This window comes from Vombatus ursinus, unplaced genomic scaffold (assembly GCF_900497805.2).
Source record: "Vombatus ursinus unplaced genomic scaffold, bare-nosed wombat genome assembly UNPS02005659.1, whole genome shotgun sequence".
In the NCBI taxonomy this organism is placed as follows: Eukaryota; Metazoa; Chordata; class Mammalia; order Diprotodontia; family Vombatidae; genus Vombatus; species Vombatus ursinus.
Genome location: NW_020945437.1, coordinates 11,048,743 through 11,072,334, shown reverse-complemented (window position 1 = coordinate 11,072,334; position 23,592 = coordinate 11,048,743). Strand labels below are relative to the sequence as shown.

At 38.8% G+C, this 23,592-nt stretch overlaps 1 protein-coding gene across 3 annotated transcripts in view; it reads right to left on the bottom strand.

Annotated features, from left to right (window-relative positions):
* The window catches only part of DLG2 (discs large MAGUK scaffold protein 2), a 1,559,742-nt gene that overhangs the window by 669,781 nt on the left and 866,369 nt on the right, over nt 1–23,592 (bottom strand). For all 3 annotated transcript variants that reach the window (XM_027848244.1, XM_027848243.1, XM_027848245.1), the window contains 3 exons: nt 14,258–14,394; nt 3,503–3,647; nt 163–301 (listed from right to left, as the gene is read on the bottom strand). In XM_027848244.1, the coding sequence (XP_027704045.1) occupies nt 163–301; nt 3,503–3,647; nt 14,258–14,394 (421 nt within the window). The remainder of the gene's footprint in view (nt 1–162; nt 302–3,502; nt 3,648–14,257; nt 14,395–23,592) is intronic.

Here is a 23,592-nt window from a genome sequence, read left to right as displayed (position 1 = left end):
AAAAGGAGTCACAAAGAGTCGGACATGACTGAAACATAACACAATATCTGAGTAGCGCTCAGATCCTCCAAAGCATGGCACACAATAGCTAATGTGCTAGGCAACGCCACCATCTTTATGGCAATGATCATAAAACATAGTTAAGCAACAAGGATGACTGACCTGGTGTAGTCGTCCTCAACAAGCATGTGCTTTGGAATCGGTGAGTACCTTCCAGGAGAGATGGGCGGCAGGGAAGATTTGTACTCTAAAGTGCCATTGTTGCCAGAGAGAATGTGATTTTCCATTGGTGGAGAATAAGCTGGTAGGAGAAAAGAGAACAAAATTTTGATTCAGTTTAATTCAACATATGCTCCCTTAGATGCCAAGGGGGTATGTTAAAAATAGAAAGGCTCTAGTGCTCACTGCAGACAACAGTAGCCAAACAGGAATGTGGAGTTTATGGTGTGTTGCGTTTAATATACACAAGCAAATGGTGACCTTTATGGTTGGCAACATATAATAATGGGGGTATCTACAAAGCAAGTTAGCATAATTAAGAGAAGGGAGACAGTTGGAAGGGACAAGCAGTGCATGTGTTTTCAAGGCAATGATTAATTTTCTATTGAAATGGAAATGTTAACTTTCTAATTGTAGATCCAGTCATTCTTTTCAAATGATTAATATCTAACCATCAAAAGCAAAATGCTGCTGGGAGAAGGACCACTCAGCATGAAATTCTTCTTTTACCCCAAAATAGTTTTGTACTTGTAGTCATGGAACACTACAGTTTTCAAGGATTCAAAGTCCAAGACCAAGGGAGAGAGACAGAAATGGTGACTGTAGGAAGCCTGCACTACTTTAAAAAATAAGATTCGATAAAGGAGTGTCATCAAAGAAATGTTTGATTGAAAAAGAAGATGAGCTGGTCATAGTACAACATTGGAGGATAACTGATGGGATGGCCCATGTATACTACTGGAGTTATGATATTCTAGCATTAAAAACATGTGCGTTTATTAACCAGGGAACTTGCTACTCTGCAGCTGTCTCCATTTTATAAGCAAGCAAGAAAGAGGTAGCTTTAAGCCATGACAGTGCAAACCAGCCAATTCATACCCAGCTGATGAGATGCAACTGAACTTTTAGCAAAGGCTCATTCCCCAGTAAGTTCATCCAGTTAATCAAGAAATTCATCTGATGAAACCACTATACTCTTAAAAAAATACATCTGAAACATTTCCCTCATTGTTTAATGTTGCACTATATGCAACTACTAATTGTGCTTAATCCTAGTCCTGGCTAGGCTCCCCACTTCATGATTTCAGGATCATAGATTTAGACCTAGAAAGGACATCAGGGGGCAGCTAGGTAGCACAGTGGATAGAGCACCGGCCCTGGAGTCAGGAAGCCCTGAGTTCAAATCCAGTCTCAGACCAGGCACTTGACATTTACTAGCTGTGTGGCTCTGGGCAAATCACTTAACCCCAACTGCCTTGCAAAAAAAAAAAAAAAAAAAAGAAAGAAAGAAAGAAAGAAAGGACATCAGAGGTCATCTTAGAGGCCAAAAATATAGAGAATAGAGACTTGAATTAAATCAATTCTGGACTCAAAACCTGACTGACTTACCAGCTGGGTGTCCCTAGATAAGTCACTTAAATCTGAGCCTCAGTTTCCACATATGTAAAATGGAAATTAAAAAAAAAGCCTACTTCACAGGGTTGTTGTGAGGATTAATTGCAATAATACATGAAAAACACTGTAAACTTCAAAATGTTATATAAAATTAGCAATTATTATCTAGTCTAACCCCTTTATTTTACAAAGGATGGAACTGAGGCCCACTCATTTTTTAATTCTAGTCTGTTTTTCAATTAGCATTCACCTATTTTCCCTCCTTATTACCCCTGTAAATTTAACAGAAAAAAGAAGAAACAGAAGTCATATAACAAATACATATATAGTCAAACAAAACAAATTCTCACCTTGTGTATGTCAAAAATAGGTCTTATTCTGTATCTTGAATCCAGCACTTTTTTGACAGGAAGTAGGACACATAGATTTACATCAGTCTTTCCCAAAGAGTTTAAATATCTTGCTTGACATCATACAGGTGAATACCATAGCCAAGATTTGACCTCTAGCCCTCTGTGTCCAAATTCAATAACCTTTCAACTATACAGTGCTATCACCTGAAGTCTATTTCCCACAAACATCTTAGTTTTTATATTTCTGAATAATTTTTCCAGACTCTATTCTGTCCTTATGTCCCCAACACTGACCATAGATGATGTTCTTGAAGTGATTCATGGCTTTATTTATTTTATTTTGTAAATGTTTTCTTTCAGAAATATTTTGACTCCCTTATGGATAACTGTTAAAAATTCATCCATATTGGAAAATACTAAGCAGGAAGACTATCTTTATAATGGATATACCACCTAAGGTAAAGTGGGTTTCAGCTTCATTTCTGGTTCAAAAAGAATCACATATCCTTTGGAAGTAGTCTTGGAATCTTCATTTAAAAAAAAAAAACAACAAACCAATATCTGACTTAATGGGCAGGTAACGAATTAGTCAACCCTTCTATTTCTCTCTAGAGAGCTATCCCAGGCAGAGAGATGTTAAAGTACTTGCTTAAGACCACAACACTAACTAATGGCATGTGGATCCACAATTAGAATGCTGAGGTTTCAGAGTCCCAGTCTCCTACTGAGATATAATGCTGCCTTTCATTTCCCAATTATTTTATATATGGATATCTCCAAAATTATTTTTGAAGTATTATATTGGAAGGGCAGAAACGGTTTATATCTAGTCACAGAAGACACAGCATCCATCAGCTGAGGCCCTTAGTGACCTTTCAAACAGTTCAGATAATGGCCTGCCCCAAAAGTAGCTACTGGCTTCCTGAGGCCTGAGCAGGCTGTTATAGTGCCAGCCCTCCTCCCACTTCCATAGCCATAGTCTATGCCATTTTTTTCTCTCTTGCAAATGGAAAGTGAGGGCAGAGGAAAATGGTAGCTCTGAGATCAAGCATCAAAGGCAGTAATTTAAAACTTCAAATCTAACCCCTCCCTTGGGGTTGTTCTCTCACATTATTAGACCATCCCAATTTTTTTTGGCCATGCATCCTTTTTCCAGCATAGTGCTACCCTGATCTTACGTCAGAAGACATTAGGATTTTTCCCTCAGGAGGCATTAATCTCATCTTTTGGCACTTGAGAAATACCAATTTAAAAATATGGTTACAAAAACAATTACTACAATCACACTGACACAGCATATTTTAAGCATTTCCAGTATAACGATCAAGGAGGAAATGCTAAGGGTCCTCATCTGTTACCTTCCTCATCTCATCAAGAGACATGGGTCTTAGAAGGCAGCTAGGGAAGGAGCTGGAATGGACTTTTGCCTGGCTAAAAAAGGATGATGATCCAGGGTGGTTAAGGTTGTGCATCATTCCAATTCGGGCAAGGTAGGAAGCTGATGGAATGACCCCCGCTGAGAGGGTGGTACTTACAGTGAGTAATATCAGGTGGGCCATAAGGATCTGTCATATAAATGGTGGTTGGTTTGCCAACTTTTAGATAAACTACATCTGAAGTGTTCTTCAATATCGCTACAGCTTCTTCATGTGTGACTTCTTCTAGACTGTAGTTATTTACCTTGAAGAAAAGGAAAAAAAATCCTCAGTAAAATTAGAGTCAGTCTGAGCAGAACAATTTATACAATAACAATACCATAAAGATAAACAATTTGGAAAGACTTAAGAACTCTGATCAATCCAATGAACAATTTTGTTTGCAGAGGAGCAATGATAAAACATCTATCTATCTATCTGTCTGTCTGTCTATATCCACATATATACACACTAAAAATATGTACGTATATGTATGTGTGTATGTGAAATTTTCAGAGATGGCCAATGTAGGAGTTTGTTTGCATATTTTTCATATAAATGGTGGCTGGTTTCCCAACATTTAGATAAATTATCCATGAAATGTTCTCCAAAATTGGAATAGCTTCTTCATATGTTTTGTCTGTCTTACTTTTTTGATGTAGGGAAGGGTAAGAAAGCGATGGGAATGGAAAGGAATAAGCATTTATTTTGTTAGTGCCTGCTCTGTTCTAGGCACCGTGTGGAGCACTTTACAAAAATTATCTTATTTGATGGTGGGTGGGATAGAAGGTATATTTTTATTCATTGAAAGAAAAGCACATTGAATAGAAGAAAAAAAGAATTAGGGCCATTGGATGCGGTATTCTAGTTATACAAAGCAGCTACAGAAGATGCTTATGAGTGGGACCTGAAACAGATGACACAGATTTCCATAGTGTGAAAACAGTAATTAGAAGAGAATAGATGAGTTTGTGATAGTGAGTAATAAATATAAAATCGATTTCACGCTCTAATCAAATTGGACCGGCTTCTTATCTTGAACTACCCTGATTGATCACGCCTCTTTGTTCCCTGTAGGTCACTAGGCCAAAAATATTGTCCTTCCTTCTCATCACTGATTGAATTTCTGCTGATGATTTAAAGCACAGCTCCAAATGTTGACGTCTCAACAAAGTTCTTCTGGTCTTCCTCAATCAAATCTGGTGACATGTTATTTTCCTCCACTTTATCAATATCGCAGGATCTAGTTCTAGAACTGGAAGGCAACTCAGAAGACATCTCTCTCAGTGCCCAGAGACACTAAATAACTTAAGTGAGGTCACAAAGGTAATGTCAGAAATGGGATATGAACTCAGGTCCTCAGAATCTAGTCATCACTCTTTCCACCAGAGATGGAGACAACAAAGGAGCTATCCCCTTGAATTTTAAATAGTATTTGTTCTTTTCATCAGTGCATATTTTAGTTGTCTGTGCTGGTTGTTTAGCCCGTTATCAGACTGGAAGGTCTATGAGGATAGGTATTGGGCAGGTATTGACATAGTGAAGAGTGTGTTAGACTGGAATCAACAAAATTTGGGTAAAAGTTTCACTTCTGGTCTTTGGTAGCTATGCAAATTCCTTAGCCTCTCTAGGCCTCAGTTTCCTCATCTGTAAAATGACTGAGTTAGACTCAGTGGCCACTGTGGAACTCTCCAACCTCCAAATTGATGATCTTATGATTGATGACCTACCTCACTGAGTTGCTGTGAAGGTCTTATGAGATAATTTTTGTAAGTTCCTTTTTAAAAATTGGCTATTATTATCTAAACTTTACCTTTTCCTCATTCCCTAGCAATGCTCTCTGAACAGTAGGCACTTCATAAAGTTTGTGTTGTTCTCTCGGCTTATTCCCCTCTTCCACATGGCAGCCCTTCAAATGCTTGAAGGCACTTATTATCCCCTTTAGGCCTTCTTTTCTTAGGGTTGCTTAAAGAATAGAAGCAGATGGAAGGGATGTTCACTCTGAGAGGAGTCATCAGGGGTGGCTCCAAATATTGTGACCACAGTACTCAGAAGTACCAGCACAGAAAGGGCAAGAGAGAAAAGCCTTCTTGCCTTCACAGAGTGGATTGACAGGTGAATGGATAAGAACCCCACTGCCAAACAACTAGCAGGATTGAATGAAAAGCAGCCCTAACGCCAGTAGGCTCTTGACAATGTTTTATCATCTCATCATCTCATCCCCAATGTCAGGAGAGGGAGGGAGGTGTGCCATTCATGAAACTGTCAGCAAATGACAGAGATGTGTGCAGACTGATTGAACCCTACCCTCTTCTGTCTTTCAGATGGGCAGGACAAGATGCCTAGTATCATCACCTTGAAAATTGTTAGGAATTCGACGCTTGCTTTGCTGGATTGGAAAAGTCAGAAAAGTGTGTGAGGATAGGTGAGAGGAGAGAAGGGATGGAACAAGAATGGGAATTTGATGCCAATTCAGCCAACATCCATAAAGTGTCTGCTGTATACAGAATCTTGTGTACTGGGAGAGATACTAAAGTAAAAAATAAGGTATAACACCTGCTCACAAGGAGCTTATAAACTAGTAAGAAATTTGAACAGGCAGGCAACTTTAATACAACCATAGGGTGGCTAGATGGCTCAGTGAATAGAGTGCTGAACCTGTAGCCAGGAAGACCTACATTCAAATTTCACCTTAAATACTTACTATAACCAGGCAAGTTATTTAGCTTCTCTCAATCTCAGTTTCCTCATCAGTTAAATGGGTATAATAATGGTGCTCACCTCACAGAATTATTTTAAGAATCCAATGAGATGACACATGTAAAGGGCTTTGCAAACTTTAAAGTGTAACATAAATGCTAGCAATCAGCTTGTATATATTAAAATTGCACCATAATTATTTAAGGGAATTTATATTAAGTGTTGCTTAAGGTGAAAGAGGGCAGATAATTAGTGACTGTGGAGATCATGGAAGCTTGGAGACAGGTGACATTTTAGCTGAGTCTTGACAGACTGTTAGGAATTCAACAGCAGAGATCAACCAATGGAAATAGATTAGTTAATCACCAATTATGTGTCAGAAACTGTGCTAGGCACTGGGGATACAAATGAAGTGAAAAGGTCTCTGGTCATAAGGAGTTTATAGTCTAGAGAAGATAACATAAACATATATCAGTCTATATATAATGCATAACAAATACATGTTAATTTTGGGGGGTGGAGAGGAGAGGGAAGAGAATAAACATTTATTAAATGTCTACTATGTGTCAAGCATTGTGCAAAGCATTTTATGATATTATTTCATTTGAGAGGCATCAGGAAAGGCTTCATGCAGAAGCAGTGCTTAAACTGTATATTGAAGGGAAAAACAGAGTATTGAAGAGAAAAAAAGGGATTCTAAGAGGCAATGATGAATAGGTGTGCTTTTCCAGGCATAGGAGACAACTTATACAAAGACAAAGGGACAGGAGATGCAATGTTATATTTAAAGAATCTCAGGATTTGTGGAGGGGAATAATGAATGATAAGTCTATAAGGGGTCAGGTCATAAAGAGATTATTAAAGCCAAACGCAGAGCTTATATTTGATCTTTAATGCAATAGGAAGCCAGCCATTTGCATTTGTGGAATAGAGGAGTCAGATAGAGTTAGATCCAGGCTTTACCCAAGTTGTTTTGGCAGCTATGTGGAAGATGGATAGCAGAAGGGAGATACTTGAGGCAGGGAGACCAAAATAGGAGGTGGGATGGTATAGTGGGAAGAGGGCTGAACTTGGAGTCTACTGAGCTGGATTAGAGTCTCAGCTCTTTCATTTACCATCTGGAAAATTTTGGGAAGTCACTTAACCTCTCTCACCCTTGGTTTCTTCTTCATAGTCCAAAGAGGGATGGTAGTACTTAGGACAGTACTTACAGGGCAATTAGGAGAAAATGACTATTAATGTGTTATTCATTATTGTGATTAAAAGTGTTGGGAGGGAATATTCTTGAAATTTTGAAAAAAAACAAACTATTGAAGGAGGATTAATGTTTTTCACTGAGTGATTCAAACATTCCATAATTTGACTAGCTTCGGTCAGGGATTGCTAGTGGCTTTATAGAAACATTAAAAAAAGTGACTGATATGTGCTTTTGTGGTGATGTCCACCAACTTGTTTTATTTTCCAGAAAGTATATTCCTTGGTGAAAATCTTCAGTGTGTATTTCCTGGGAACATCTGTGAGCCGTTGAGTTTAATTACGATACCGCTGATGAGGCTTATATGTGGTCTTTTGAAAGCTCTAGAATAGTATGGGAGCTGTCCCAAGAAGTCTTCTTTTGTGCTGAAGTCTTCAAATTGTATTTCACAAAAGTAGGTCTGTTTGAGTTAATTATGTGTGTGTATTATCCTATGAACTCTCAAGACAATGGGGCTACAGCTGGTGCTGATTGTCTGAAGAGAGGGTGCAACTGATTGGCTGATGACTCTTGTGATTGTTACTTCCACTGAATCAAGGACCTTAGAATGTTTGAGCTTGGAGGGGCCTTTACAGACCATTTCAGCACCTCCTCGCCCTCCCATTTTACAGAAGAGGTGACTAAAGCTCAGGAGGATGACTTGCCTGAGGTAATACAGCTATTTAGTGTCTAAGCAGAATGACTCAAACACAAGTCTCTTGATTCTCAATCTAGTGTTCTTTCCTTAACTTAGGGACCATCTATTTGGATCCCCTCATTTTAAAAACAAAGAAAGTGAGGCCTAGAGAGATAAAGTGAGTTTCTTGGGGCCTCCCAGGCAATGGAGAGTGGAGCTAGAATCTAAATGTGGATTGAATCCCAAGTCATCCAACCAAGTGCTCTTTCTAGGGTGAATGCTATATTGCACTGAGTTTGTTTGGCACTGACTATCTGTGATAGATGGTGAGGGCCGAGTAGTCAGTTCTCCACTTTAGAAAGCAATCCTGAGACTCTGAGGGAGGTGTTGTATGGTGGGCACATCATATCACATGGATGGTGGTCTCCTCATATTAACAAAGAGAACAGAGCACAAGGAAAGCTGTTGATGACATGACTCAGAGAGAAGATGAAATGCCACCATGAGCTTGGGGGAGTAGGGCAAACTCCAGATGAACAAGAGGGTGCCAGGGGATGTGCTGGCCAACTCAGGATAAATTAGGGTGTGTGGGAGAAACTAGTGCTGGCGAATGAACACAATAGAACAGAGGTACAGAGTGGTGTGGAGGAGGGCGGTGGTGGTGGGAAAGGAATGGAAGTACTTGCCATAAGCAACAAAATAAGCAGATGATGGACATGAGGAGATGAATATGCAGTCAACGATATCAGGATTGGAGACAAACCAGAAATGCATTAGGGAGTAGGAAGTGGGTTGGAAAGGAACCTAAACTGAAATTTGAGAAACTACCAGGCCCCATGAAATGTCAGGGACAACTCTGTATTGTGTCTTTGTAGCCCGAGTGCTCAGGAGAGTGCCTGATAAAACCCATCCCCACTTTTGGATAGTTCTAAATTTTAGGAAGTGTTTTCTTCTAATTGTGTTTATTCACTATATATTTATTCACCGTATATACAGTATTCTGTATATACTTATACATTTTGTATATACTGCATATTATTTATTGTGTCTATATACATGCACATATACATATAATACACATGTACATATGTACATATATACACACAGAAAGAATATGTACAAAGAATAAATATAGTTATTTATAGAATATATATGATTATAATATATAATATGAACTTATATGTACACACACACACACACACACACACACACACGCACGCACGCACTTATACACACTTGTTTTTTCCTCCATTACAATACAGGCTCCTTGAGACTAGGAATGAGCTTAATAAATGCTTGTTGAATTAAAAGTTTTTGACCTTATCAATAAAAATTACCAAAGTTTACATTTGTTTGTTTATTTGTGGTTCTAAAGATATAGGAAACTCCTAGAACATATGTGGACTTTTATGTTGTTCTCCCCTTGGCATTTGTCACAACATCACAGATTCAGAGGCAGGAGGGAGCTTGAGCCATCACAGAATTTCAGAGTTGAAAGGCAATTCAGGGCCCATCTAGTGTACCCCATACTCCTACTCCCTAAACTAAAGAATTCCTTTTAAAACATCCCCAACAAGCATTTTCCCAGCCTTGCACAGAAGTCCTCCAATGAAGAAGTCTTCTTTAGAGGCAGCACATTCCATTTTTGGATATCTTTTGTTTTTTAGGAAATTATTTCCTTTTGTTTGTAGACTATATTTATTCTCTCTATATGTATGTCTATATGGACTTTTAAGCTTTAATAGCTGAAAACTACACTAAGGCTTGTGGGATGTACTATATACTCGTTATCTCCTTCATTAAGAATGTAAACTCCTTGAGTACAAGGATTGTTTGGTGCTTTGTGTTTTCATCGAGCACCATGCATGGTTCCTGACACGTAGCAGTTACTTTCTTTATACTTGTTGATTAATTAGTTGACTATATCAATCTTCAATTTGTCTCTTGGCAACTCTCACTCACTGCTTCTTGTTCTGTGTTCTGGGGCCAAAAAGAACATTCCTCATCCTTCCTCCACATGCCATCCCTTCCTACATTGGCAGAGAGCTATGAGTGGCATCCTGGTTTAGTGGATAGAATGTTGGACATGGAGAAATGAAGACTTGAGTTCATTGCTTGCCTCGGGTACTTAATAGGTAGTTGACCACAGAAAAATCATTTAACCTTACAATGTGAGCATGTAGTACCTACTTCATAGGTTTCTTGTGAGAAGATATTTAAAACACTATGCAAACTTTTAAATCTTTTTAAACATCAACTACTGTAATTTTACAGGTGAGAAAAATGAGACCTTAAGAGGGGAGGTGATTTGTCTATGGTCACATGGCCGACAGAGCCAAAACTGGAACTCAGGTCCTTTGACTTCAAATCTTTGTACTAATGACAGTAACATTTACATACCACTTTAAGGTCTGTAAAGCATTTTACCATTCTTTTACATTTTGATCCCTATGAGATAGGCGCTATTTTTGTCCCCATTTTACCTATGAAAGTGACTTGCCCAGGACCACAGAGCCAGCATGGTCAGAGACAAGTCCATGGAAGCTCAATCACCAGAAAGACAGCTGAGAGGTAGGGCATTTAATGTGCTGAAGTCGGCCACTCAGAATGCATCTGCTAAGGCATTCTGGGTTCAGGATCGTTGTACAAGGAATATCCAAACCAATATGAAATCACTGAGGGTTTGAAGCAAGGGAGAAGGGTATGGTGTAAACAGCTTTAGAAAAAGAATAATTCAGAAGGACCCAGCTGGTGATTCAAAGGAGCTGGATAATCTGTACTTCCTTGCTCGAAGGGAAGGGGAAGGGAAAGATGAGGATAGCATGTAGCAAGAGAGGAAACATAATGCGTTTTGTGCTTTGAAGAAAGAGAACTCATCTTCCTTTTGTTTCCAACAATCTGTCTTTCAGAAGCTTCTAGTCATTTATTTTTCTCTCACACAATATGCACTGAATCATTTCTTTTCAAACCTTGCCTGATCTTCCAAACTTGGCACCTATCCGGAGGGCAGGGCTATTTTTTTCCTGTCTTACATAAGACAAGCGATCTGTTCCTGTCCCAGGTGCATTTTTTATACCATGTTTTAAATTTAAGACATTTAAGGATTATGTCTTAGTTATTTTGGGGGAACAAAATAGTTACCTTGACAATGAATGTCAAGAAAAATTGTAAAAGAGAGTGAGCTGTTATCACGGAGCCAGGAAACATTTTTGACAGATTTACAGTGGTTTTATTATTATTGTTCTTATTTTAAAATGTGAAAATCAGGCCAGAATCTTAAGTAGAGCTACAAAAAGTCAGCCCACAATACTTAGCATGATATTGCTTTTTGTAACAGGTAGGAAATAGTATATAGAGTAGCTGCCAGCAAGAAATTAATTTATAGAGCAGGAGGGCTCAAGGTCACAACATAAGAAGTCAAAGGGCATTGAGCTAAAAGTCCCCTCAGGGAAGTCCCAGTTCAACTCACTCATTTACAAACGAGGAAACCATGGCCTGGAGAGGGAGAGTGACTTGTCAAGATCTGAAAATATATTCTGATAATACATTCACAAACAATCCGAGTGATTAAGGAGAGGCAAAAGCATCAGGAGAAACCAACAGGGGCTTTCCAAGGAACTCTGATAGGTAAAAAATATGTGAGAAGCACATGCACGCACAGGACAAATACAAATAGGAGGAGGGATAAGGATTTATGCAGCACTTACTATGTGCTAAGCATTTTAAGAGCTTTACAAATATTATTTACTTAGTGCAGTGCCTCGTCACTTTAACTCTTTCAGTTCCCTCCCTCCACCCCCAAAGCCTTCCTTTAGAGAGGGCTGAGAACTTTCCAAGTAACTCAATTTTCCATCAGCAGCTCTGCTTGGCTGCCCCTGCAATGGGTACCCTGTGATTGCTCTTCCCCTTTCTTCACCCTGTGCTTAGCACAATTCCTGGAACACAGTAGGTGCTAAATAAATGTTTAATGAATTGAATTGATTTAATTTTGTTCCTCACAACAATTCTGGGAGGTAGATGTTATTGAGTCCCATTTTACAGTTGAGGAAACTGAGGTAGACACAGAGTAAGTGATTTGTTTGAGGCTGGATTTGAATTCAAGTCTTTCTGACTTCAGGCGCAGCATTCTATCCACTGAGCAACCTAGCTGCCTTTAGATGAGACACAACACAGACAACGATGCCAGGAAAGCTGAAGCCCCCATTGAGTCAAGGATTGTGGAAAAAAAAAATTCTAGACAAAGTGTATGTGTGTGTGTGTGTGTGTGTGTGTGTGTGTGTGTGTGTGTGTATACAATAAGAAAAGGAAAGGATAAGGTTACTATTTGGGGCTTCTACTGTAATGTTCACAGATAATAATGGTAATAATAACAACTCACATTTATATACTACTTTGTGGTTTACAAAGCTCATGCATTATAATATCTCTATGAAATGGATAGTGAGAATATTTTAAGCACCATTTTGCCGGTGAGGAAACTAAGGAATCAGGCAATTAAATGATGTATCCTCAGTCCCATGGCTTTTATGTGTCAGAACCAAGATTTCAGGCCACGACCTTTTTCTATCTTACACACATTATCTTTTTAATTTACTGTTGTCTCTCAGGGACAAAGAATCAGCCATTAAAATTTTTTTTCTGATGATATACATGAGTTCAAATAAATGATATTTACGTGAATGTTTTGCCTTTGTGTCACATATGGGAAATTTAATTTTCCCCATGGAAATTCAAATGAGGCTTGAAATAACTGTATATCATATACATGGTTGAAGAAATTAGGGATGTTTACCCTGAGGAAGAAAAGACTTGGGAGAGAGGGACATAATTTTTACCGTGAAGGGTTAGAGGCAGCTAGGTGGTAGAGGAATAGAGTTCGGAACTTGAAGTCAGGAACATCTGAGTTCAAATCTAGCCTCAGACATGTACTAGTTGTGTGTCCCTGAGCCAAGTCTGTTTGCTTCAGTTTCTTCAACTGTAAAATTGGGATAACAATAGCACCTACCTCCCAGGTTGTTGTGAGGATAAAATGAGATGATATTTATAAATCACGTATACAGCGACTGGCACCTAGGAGGTGCTACATAAATGCTTATTCTCTGTTCCTGGCTCCCTTATCATGTGGAAGAGGTTTATTCCACTTGGATCAATTGATGGATGTTCTAAGATGATAGAAGTCAACTTCCAGAATGAGCTTTCTAACAGTTAGATTTATCTAACAAAGTGATGGGCTGCTTTTGAAAGCTTTGAATTCCCCATGTTATAGGTGTACAAATGGAAGCCTCATTACCTCCCCTATCATAACAAGAGAACTCAGTAGAGAGTTTTAATACATAACCTATGAGGTACCTTTCAATTCTAAAGTTCTGTGCTGGTCATGGGTCAGGGGATGACGTAGATGTTGAGAGTAATTCCACTGCCTGAACATGCCCCATGCTTTCCCACCTCCATATTTTTGCTCACACCATTTAGCAGGTCTGGCATTTCTGTCCTTCCTCCATTTTCCTACTGTTTGAAATCCTTCTCATTCTTCAACATCAAATGCCCAAATGTGACTCCCTCTATATCTCTTTCCAATCTTCCCAGGCAGAAGTAAGGCTCGGAGTGGTATGGTAGAAAGAGTGTATCAAGGAAGGTATGAGTTTGGATTCTGGTTTTGTCACTTACTAATTGTGTAACCTTTAGCAAATTACTTTTTTTCAGAGCCTTAATTTCCTCAGTTATAAAATGGGCATAATAATACATATAACAACCTCCCTCATAGGTGGTTGAATTACTTAACTCACAGGGTGAAAATATTTGGTAAAATTTAAAGCTTAAGAAAAGCCTCCCTCCTTTGGACTCTGTCATTCTTATAAAGTGAAAGATCAACATAAAATTTGAATTTTATATGATAAGAACAATGGTAACTTTGACTTCAATTTTTTTTTAAATACAAAAATTCAGACAACTTAATGGAATTATAAAACTAAAGTTGGATTTGTTCTTAGAGGCCAGATCTAGACTAGTCTGTTCTCTTGACAGATGAGGAAACTGAGGCCTAGGGGAGTTAAGTGACTTGCCCAAGGCCTGACCAAGAGGAAGCATCAGAGGTGATGTTTGAGGCCAGGTTCTCTGACTACAGAGAAAGTCCTCTTTAAAAATTGTCATGTTGTCTTCTTACATTATCCAATTGTCCAAAATAGGCTTCCCATGCTCCATCCTGCTATTCTCAGCTGTTTTAATCTTCATAGTTCCAAATAAGGACAATCTGCAAAGCCAGGATTTCCCAGGTATATAAATGCCTGCTTTTAGTCATGCTCACCATTAGTAGTCTGTCTCCTACTTGCAAACGTCCATCTTTCTGTGCTGCGCCTCCATCTATAATTTTAGTAACATAAATACTGTTGTCTCCAGGGATGTGTTGATTGCCCACACCTCCTGCGATACTGAAGCCTAGACCTATGGGAGGAAAAAGAGAGAAAAAAAGTGACCTTTTATGTAGTGTTTATTTAATAAAAACAATGTAATTCTTTGACAGTTTTCTGAAATGGTTGCACATCCATTATGGCATTTTTCCAATAATGGGCATTCTACTAGGCTCTTTCCCCCTCTTCCTTTACTTCAAGAAGTTGAGGATTTGTGATGGCTACTCCTAATGAGACCAAGGTCAAAAGTTCAATACTGTATGGGCCAATTAACTTTGCTATATTCTCTAGCCACAGTCTATGTCTCTAACCTCAGCTAATCATTTCGCAAGCCTTTCATTTTGGTCCAAAGCAGGATTAGGCAAGAGAATACAGTTGGACTGCATAAATCTCTCACTTTTATTTGGAAAAGAATTGAAGGATGATCATGCTGGTAGTGGTCAATATAGTTCTCTTCATATACAAATTAACTATGACCAATCATTATTTTTATGCTTCAAAAAAGTCAAATATGGAAATGTAGGCTTATTCTGATAGAGAAGCAATATATGTAGTCTTAGACATTCCTGAATGAAGAACATGAAGGGAGAGGAAATCTCCTAAAGCTTCCGACCATTCCTTTGCATAGGTAAAACATTTAAGAAATCTGACCAGAAACCGGAATTCCCTTCTGGGGACCCAGTGGCCTGATTGATGGTTACCTCAGTCAACCACTCAATGTAGGCCCAGCTCTAGCCATATTCTCACTAGCTTTCTTGCCGTCACATTTGTTTCCTGAGTACTCATCCTTCATTCCAGTTCTGTAACCACAATCAAATCAACTCTTTCATTATCCCTGGAAAGGATGTGTCAATCTCTCTTCCCCCCTCCCCCCCACCTCTCCCCCACCCCAGCTCCACTTACCATTCCTCTAACTTTCCGAAGCAAAATATTCCCCTCCCTGTTCATCATTCCCCTATATATTTTGTCTCCCCCTCCATTAGAATGTAAATTTTTTGAAGGCAGGGACTATCATTGCTTTTGTATCTATATCTTCAACATAGTACAACGGCACTTAATAAATTATTTTCATTCATTCCTTCAACAGTATTTCAAAGAGAGTAAGAGAGAAGAAACAAGCGTCCTTCAGATTTTTTCCTTCCAAAGTCACATTGTTATGTATCTCTATGTCTGTTTCCTTCTTATTATTCTTTATAGTTACTGCACTTTGCTAAGTAAGCAGGTTAATGGACATTAAATGGCTATTTGTTACATACACACCAAAACTGAGAAAAGAAGAAAAAGAAGAGGGAGAGGAAAGGAGGATGAGAAAAGAAAAACAGGAAGAAAAGGGGGAGAAAGAAGCAAAGGGGGGAAATAAGGATTTTGAATTATAGAATTGACTATTTTCATAATATCACAGACAGATGTGAAAACATTTAAAACAAATCTTCCTGCTTCTGTATTTTATTCTGAAGTCAGAACAAAGCATAAAATTTTCAGTATCATTTTAAAAGTAACTGTATAATTTTGTCAAATTACAGATAGAAAATAATTATTCCATACCTAAAAAAACTAAGATAAGCTCTAAGTTAAAGGAATGGGTCTAATTGAATTTTAAAGCACACGAATGACAGCATTTAAATAGTTCTTTTTTTCCTTTTTCCAAAAAAGACAGCTTCAGCACCATATTTACCATAAATATTTTCATTTTATTTCACAATCACTCTAACATTTGGTAACTAACTCAAGCAAGAAGCTTGACTGTTTATCTGCATGATATACAAGACCCTACTTAATGATCAACACCTATTTGCATTCTAATTGATTAATAAGGCCCGAGAGAATCAGCAAAGCTAAGTGCATAGAGGACTGACCTTGGAGCCGGAAAGACCCAAGTTCAAGTCACGGTCCTGTTAAGTGCTGATTGACTGATAGCCTCTGTGATCCAAACTCCTCTGGCATCATCTCTATCAATAAAGCACCCCAGGTAATTCTCTGAAATAAGTGACTGGCAGTACTTTTCAGGCTTAAGTTTCTTATTCCAATAAAATCACAGGTCAGGCCTCATATTTTTTTGAAGGCCTTAATGGATCAATTTTTGTAGAGTGAAAGGTCCAAAATAAAGGGTCACATGGGACTCTGTGTCCATGTCAAAGTCTTGGCTTTCTGTTCATGAAACCTGTTCTGAGGCAGCTAGTGGTGCAATGGATATAGCCTGGGCTTGGAGTCAAGAAGACCGGAGCTCATATCCCACCTCTCCGCCTCAGACACTGACTCACTATTTGAACTGGCCAAGGCTCCGAAGTTAGTCAGAAGTTGTCAGAATCATCAGTCAGGCTGTCTGGTGATCTCTGGACAGACAAGAAGTGTTAGAAAGAATGAAATACGAACTAAGAGACCCCTCAAAATAATTTCTATGAAGATACTGTTGCTGAAAGCTTCAGGCTTTCCCACCTCTGTATGAGTGTTTAAGTTTTAATTTAATCCTGAACTGTAACCCTAAAATTAGCAAGACTCACAAATATCCCTTGGAAAGGATGGAAAAGACTACCAGTTGATAAATACTTTCAGTCAATCAATGGAGAAAAGCAGAAGAGTCTAGGAATGCACCTGTGCCCATCGGGGTCGGGGTGAAGAAGCGATAGAAAGACAGAGACAGAGAGAGAGGAAAAGAAAGAGAGAAAAAAGAGACAGAGACAGAGGGAGGAAAGGAGAGGGAGTAGGGAGGAGAGAGAGAGACAGAGGGACAGAGACAGAGAGAGACAGAGAGACAGAGACAGAGAGAGACAGACAGAGAGGAAAAGAAAGAGAGAGAAAAGAAGAGAGACAGAGACAGAGGGAGGGAGGAAGGGAAAGAGGGAGAGAGAAACAGAGAGAGAGGGAGAGAGAGAGAGGAGAGAGGGAGAGAGAGAGGGAGAGAGAGAAGAGAGAGAAGAGAGAGGAGAGAGAGGGACAGAGAGAGGAGAGATGGAGAAGGAGAAGAAGAAAGAGGAAGAGAGATGGAGACTAAGACAGAGATGGAAAAAGGGCCTAAGATCCCTCACAAGCTTGTAGTTATGCTCTTTTGCACCTTCCAGTGTGATCAGGAAACATACTAGAGTCTTTATTCTTGCTCCCCATGTGGGATGGAGGTCATGGATACCCCTTCTCTATGTGAAGCTCTAATTAGTTTCATGGTTGTCTTTTTAATGAAAAAAAAAACCCAAACCAAAAACAAAACCATCTTAATTTTGAATCAAAGAAGTACAAAAGTTCAGACTTGTACAACCTCCCTGATACAACACAGGACTAACTGGGGCTCACTATTGCTATGACTGGGTAGCTAGGTGGCACAGTGGATAGAACACTGGGCATGGAGTCAGGAAGACCTGAGTTCAAATCCAGCCTCAGACACTTACTAGCTGTGTGACCCTGGGCAAGTCACTTAACCCTTTTTACCTCAGTTCCCTTATCTGTAAAATGAGAGGGAGAAGGAAATGACAAATCACTCCAGTATCTCTGTCAAGAAAACGTATCAAGGTCACAAAGAGTTGCACATGACTGAAACAACTAACCAAACTGTTCTGACTGAAGCCACATGAGGGAAAGGAGAATTATTATCCTTTCTCTCCAACCATAAGTCCAACAATGATGATGATGATGATAACAACTAACTTTTATATAATACTGACTTTTCTATAAAGTTTGAAAAGTCCTTCTCATACAACATCTTATTTGGACCTTACAAGAACTATATTAAGTAGTCACTGTAAGTATTATTATTGTTTTTTGACAGATGAGTAAACTGAGACTCAGGAAAGCTAAGTGATTTGATCATAGATGCACAGCCAATAAAGATGTGGGATTTGAGCCCAGGTCCAGCAGTCTAACTGCTGTGACACGCTGCCTCAAACAATCAGAAAGTAACTGAGCTTCAATCGCCAATTCTGATGCTGCCAAGGATGGCTAAATAGCCAGGCTCCTGACATCGGTGGTATGGGGAACCAATAATGATGGTCATTCTAATTTACATTCCTACAGCAACAAAGAATATTTGTTCAATCTTGACTCGGACTCTATGAACTAAATTATTTCTCCTGGGTAGCAATATATGCTGTCAAAATAACATAAATGATTAGTCAATGGATAGATGATGGGGTGATAAACTGCAATGAAACATCTTTGAAATTATATTAGAAACCCTATGAATTTTGAATGAATTAATTATTACTGCTGTTGTTAATAATAAATGCAAAATGAATTTAGAATGCTAGGACAATTAAAATAAGTGTTGTCTCATTTCCTACAGAAGTGAGTAATTATTATTTTTATTTATATGCTGCTGTCATAGCAATGACTGGATTGATGCCATATTTAAAGAATGTGTTTATCCAGCTGAAGATGATCAAGAAGAGAGAGCTATGTCCTTCTCCAGGAAAGTTTACTATAGAAATAATCAGAAGGTTTCATTAAGTTGGCTTTACTTTTAACAATACAAACCCCTATCAAAGACTTCTATGAGTTAAGTATCCCAGTGTATTATTACCACAATTTAATTTTCCATATATAAAATGGAAAATTTTAGTGCTTTTATTTCTTTCTACTTAATGAGTTTTTTTTACTGCCTTTTTTTAAATACCACAATCAGTTCTGGAAATTCCACACTCTTTCTCAATCCCTGGAATCAAATGTCCCCTTGTAAAGAAGTTTAAGTAAAAAACCCCTAATACAGTGACCAACTCTGATAATACAGGCATTATTCTGCTGGAGGAGGCCTCTCCTTGTCTGTTGAGGAGAGGAGGCATACTTCATTTCTGTGCTTTCCCCAAAGTCTTCCATTCACATGTTGTGACCAAATTTCTGTTTGTGAATGCCCAGAGGTTATTCTTAGCAATGAAAAAGACAGGTTTAAAAAATGCAATACAAACACGCCTGCGTGGGCGCGCACTCACATACACGCACAATGCAAACCCTAGGGACTCAGATCTATGTACTTTGAACCCCAAATAAATATCACCAGTGGAATAACTTACAGAAGAGCTGAGGCATCAAATCATCCCTCTAAACAAGGCCAAGCCTACCATGGGAAATAATTATCTGGTTGACATTTGAAGTCTAAGATTGTACTGCTGACACCATTATCATCACAGATACCAACAGGCATAAATACAGCTACCCAATTGTAGTCAGTAAGGCTATACTTAAGCCCTCTTCCCCATATACCACATACAACAATTGGCTATACAAGAAAAAGCAGACTGGTTTCAAATATCTTCCCAGTGAATGAACAATATTCCTCTTTGAAGACAGAAAACTATGAAGTCAGTATTTTTTTAGTCTGCTGTTTAGCAGTGTACAGAGAACTGAAGAAAAGTACTACCATTTCAAAACCTTTTCAGAGCATCCTTAGCACTGTGGATCAAATTCAATGGCTAAGAACAGGTGTTCACGTATTATAAAACTATTAAGTGGCTATGAGAAACTGAGCAGCCATTGATTAAATTATGCTGCAGCCAACTGTGACTATGGGGTGAATTGCCATTCTCTAAATGCCCTCAGCATCCCAGCCCCCACATCTTTGTTCACACCTTTCACAAAACCTGGAATATTTTCCTGTCTCTTTTCTATCAGTGAGATACTACCTTTACTTCAGAACTCAGGTCATTTGCTACCTCCTCCTAATATAGCTTTCCCTGATTTGCCCACCCACACAGAAATCCACCTCTCCTCTGAAGTCTCAGAGCATTTGGTGTGAACCTCTTGTATACATTTACAAAAGGCTTCCTCAAGAGGTAGTAAGTTTCATCTTTTTGGTGTTCTTCAAGAAGAGACTGGATGACCACTTGTTAGGTATATTGACTGGTGTAAAGATTAGACTATGTGGTTGCTGAGGTCCCTTCTAGCTCTTAAATTCTATTCATTTGACAAGTAGGATGCTGTCAGAGAACCCTGAGAAGACTTATATGAACTGATGCAAAGTGAAGTGAGCAGAACCAGGAAACGTTATATACAGTAACAGCAATATTGTACTATGATCAGCTGCGAATGGCTTAGCTGTTCTCAGCAACACAACGATCTAAGACAATTCTGAAGGACTCATGATGAAAAATGCTATCCACTTCTGGAGAAAGAACTAATGGAATCTGAATACAGATCAAAGCATACTTTTTAAAAATTTAATTTTTTTTGTTTTGATTTGTGTTTTCTTTTGCAACACGGCTAATACAGAAATATGTTTTGCATGATTGAACACATATAATTGATCTAAAATTGCTTGCCTTCTCAAGGAGGGGGGAGGGAAAGGGGGAGAGAATTTGGAACTCAAAATTCTAAAAAAAAATGAATGTTATAATTTTTTTATATATGATTGAGAAAAAATAAAATAAGAGAAAAATTCTGATCCATTCCTACTCTAAAATGTATTATAATTACCTGGGCGTGTGTGTGTGTGTGTGTGTGTGTGTGTGTGTGTGTGTATGTGTATGTGTGTGTGTGTGAGAGACTCATAGATGGAGCAGCTGAAATAAGCCTTAGAAATCAGGTAGTGTGGTATGATAGAAAGGTCACTGGCTCTTAAGTTAGAGGCTCCAGGTTCAAATCTCACCTCTGAAGGGTACTAGCTGTGTAATCTCAGGCAAGTCACTTAAACTCCCTGGGTCTCAGTTCCCTCACCTGTAAAATGAGGTAGGCCAAAAAGGTGGCCCATGAGGTCCTTTCTAATTTTAGGTAAATCAGCCTAACATCCTAGTTCAAGCTCCCTCATTTCCCCTAACCACAAGATAAGGAAGCGAAGTCACTTGCTCAAAGTAACTTAACAAGTTGGTGGCCTCAATCCCCAGATTCCTCAGTTTTGGGGTGCAGTTCAGTTGAAATATTTATTTGTTTCTAGATCCTTGCTTCATCTGCCACAGGCCCTGGGACATGACGTATGAACAAAAGCATTTGGGAAGAGTGTTGCTCTTAAGATTAGAAGACTTCAGATCTGATGACTGCCTTCCAGAATTTGTAGAACTATCACTGTGAACTTAATCTGTTTGACCTTCTATGCATTATCCCATTTGTGTCTCACAACAATCCTGTAAGGGAGATTTTTTTGGTGTTATTGTTCAGTTGTTTTCGGTCGTGTCTGACTCTTTGTAACCCCATTTAAGATTTTCTTGGCAAAGATACTAGAGCGGTTTGCCATTTTCTTCTCCAGCTCATTTTACAGATGAGGAAACTGAGGCAAACTGGGTTAAGTGAGTTTCCCAGTGTCATACAGCTAGTAAGTATCTGAGACCAGATTTGAACTCACAAAAACGAATCTTCCTGATTCCAGGCCCAGTACTCTTATCTACTGTGCCACCTTGGTAGGAATTACAGGCATATGATTTGTTAAATATGGCAAGTAAGTCTCAGAGGCAAAGTGATGCCATAGTTATGTAGGTAGTAAATATAAGAAGTGAGATTTGAATTTAGGCCTTCCTTAATCCAAGACAAGCACTGTATCCAATCAATGAACCGCCAAACATTTATTAAGTATTCATGATATTCCAGGCACAGTGCTAAGCTCTGGGAATATGAAGAAAGGTCAAAATACAGTCCCTGCCCTCAAGGAGCTCTCATTCTAATGGTGGAAGCAATGAGCAAATAACTACGTACATACAAAATACATATGGTGTAAATGGGGAATGATCTGAGAGGAAAGGCATTAGCAGTGAAATGGGCCAGGAAAAAACTTCTTAAGTAAGAGTGGAACCAAAATCTAAACCTAAGTCCTCTGACTCTAAATCTGTCTCACTTTCCACTTTCCTACTAACAACTTCAGATTCATTCTGTGGACAAAAATTCTGTAAAATATCTATCTACAAATCAGGATACAGGATGGCATAAAATATACATATATTTAGAAAAGGAGGTGGGCAAGTCATATAGTAAGAGTGAGAGAACACAGACGGAAAGATCTAGAATGACACTGTTATTCTAAAGATATTTAAAGGTGCAAAAGAAGGCCTTCAATGCACCGGGTAAGTACTCAATGGAGTATTTATGGAAGGACATAGACAAGATTTGCGTAAGATAAGGAGCAGAGGAAAAATCCACCACTGAGATTCCCAGATCCAAGAGAGTGTCTAAGTTTACCTCACTGGGATGTTGGGACTGTCAAATGAGATAATGTCTATAAAGAGCTTTGAAAACCTTAAAAGGCTATTTTAATGTCAGCTATGATTACTGGGGTTGCTGTTGTTAATTTTCAGATGGGAACTATGAAATGAATTTTTAATCCTTGCTTTAGCACTTAATTGAAACCTTTTAACACAAGTCCTGTGATTTCTATCTTTGTAACATCTTATACATGCCCCCTTCTCTCCTCTGATACCGCTACCACTTTGGTGTGGCATCTCATGCCTAGATTATTGCATTAGCCTGCTGGTAGGTTGGCTTAACCTCAAGCCTCTTCTCATTCCAATCCATCTTCTAAGCAGCTGTCAAACTGATTTTCCTAAAGGCCAGATCTGACCATGTCGCTCTCCATTCAGTAAAATCCGGTGGCTTCCTGTTACCTCCAGCATCAAATACTGAATCCTCTGACTTTGAAGATGTTTTATAACCTGGCCCTGTCCTACCTTTTTAATCTTCTTACATTTTATGCCCCTCCTCATACTCTGTAATTCAGCAACCCTGCTTCCTCTCTGTCCCTTGCACACAACACTTCATCTCTTGACTCTGAGCATTTTCTATGGGAGACACCATAGAGGTCATTTGGTCCAATCCCCACATTTGACGTGGGGATGTTCCTCATCCCTGTAAGAGGAACAATGGCCATTCCTCACGCCTGGAACTCATATTTCCTTCCTCATCTCTGCCTCCTGGTTTCTCTTGGGCTTCTGCTAAAAGTTCCTCTTTTTTTTTAAAGCTATTCCCAATGATCTCTGATTATAATACCTGACTTCTTGCTCCTATACAGCTGTTTGCACGTTATGTCCTCCTTTATGAGCCCTTTGAGGGCAAGGACTTTGTTGTTGTTTTTCTTTAATCCCCAGTGCTCAGCACAGTGCCTGGCACATGTAGGTACTTAATAAATCATAGCTGACTGTCTGACATAATATTCTATTCAACCTAAAAAGTATACAAATGTGAACTGTTTATAGTTTCACTATTTCTTCCATTCCTTGATAGACAATTGTGTGGCTCTGGAGAAGGTGGATATAATGCATCTCTGTAGCTCTGTACTTTGTAAAAAAAAAAGAAAGAAAGAAAGAAAGAAAGAAAGAAAGAAAGAAAGAAAGAA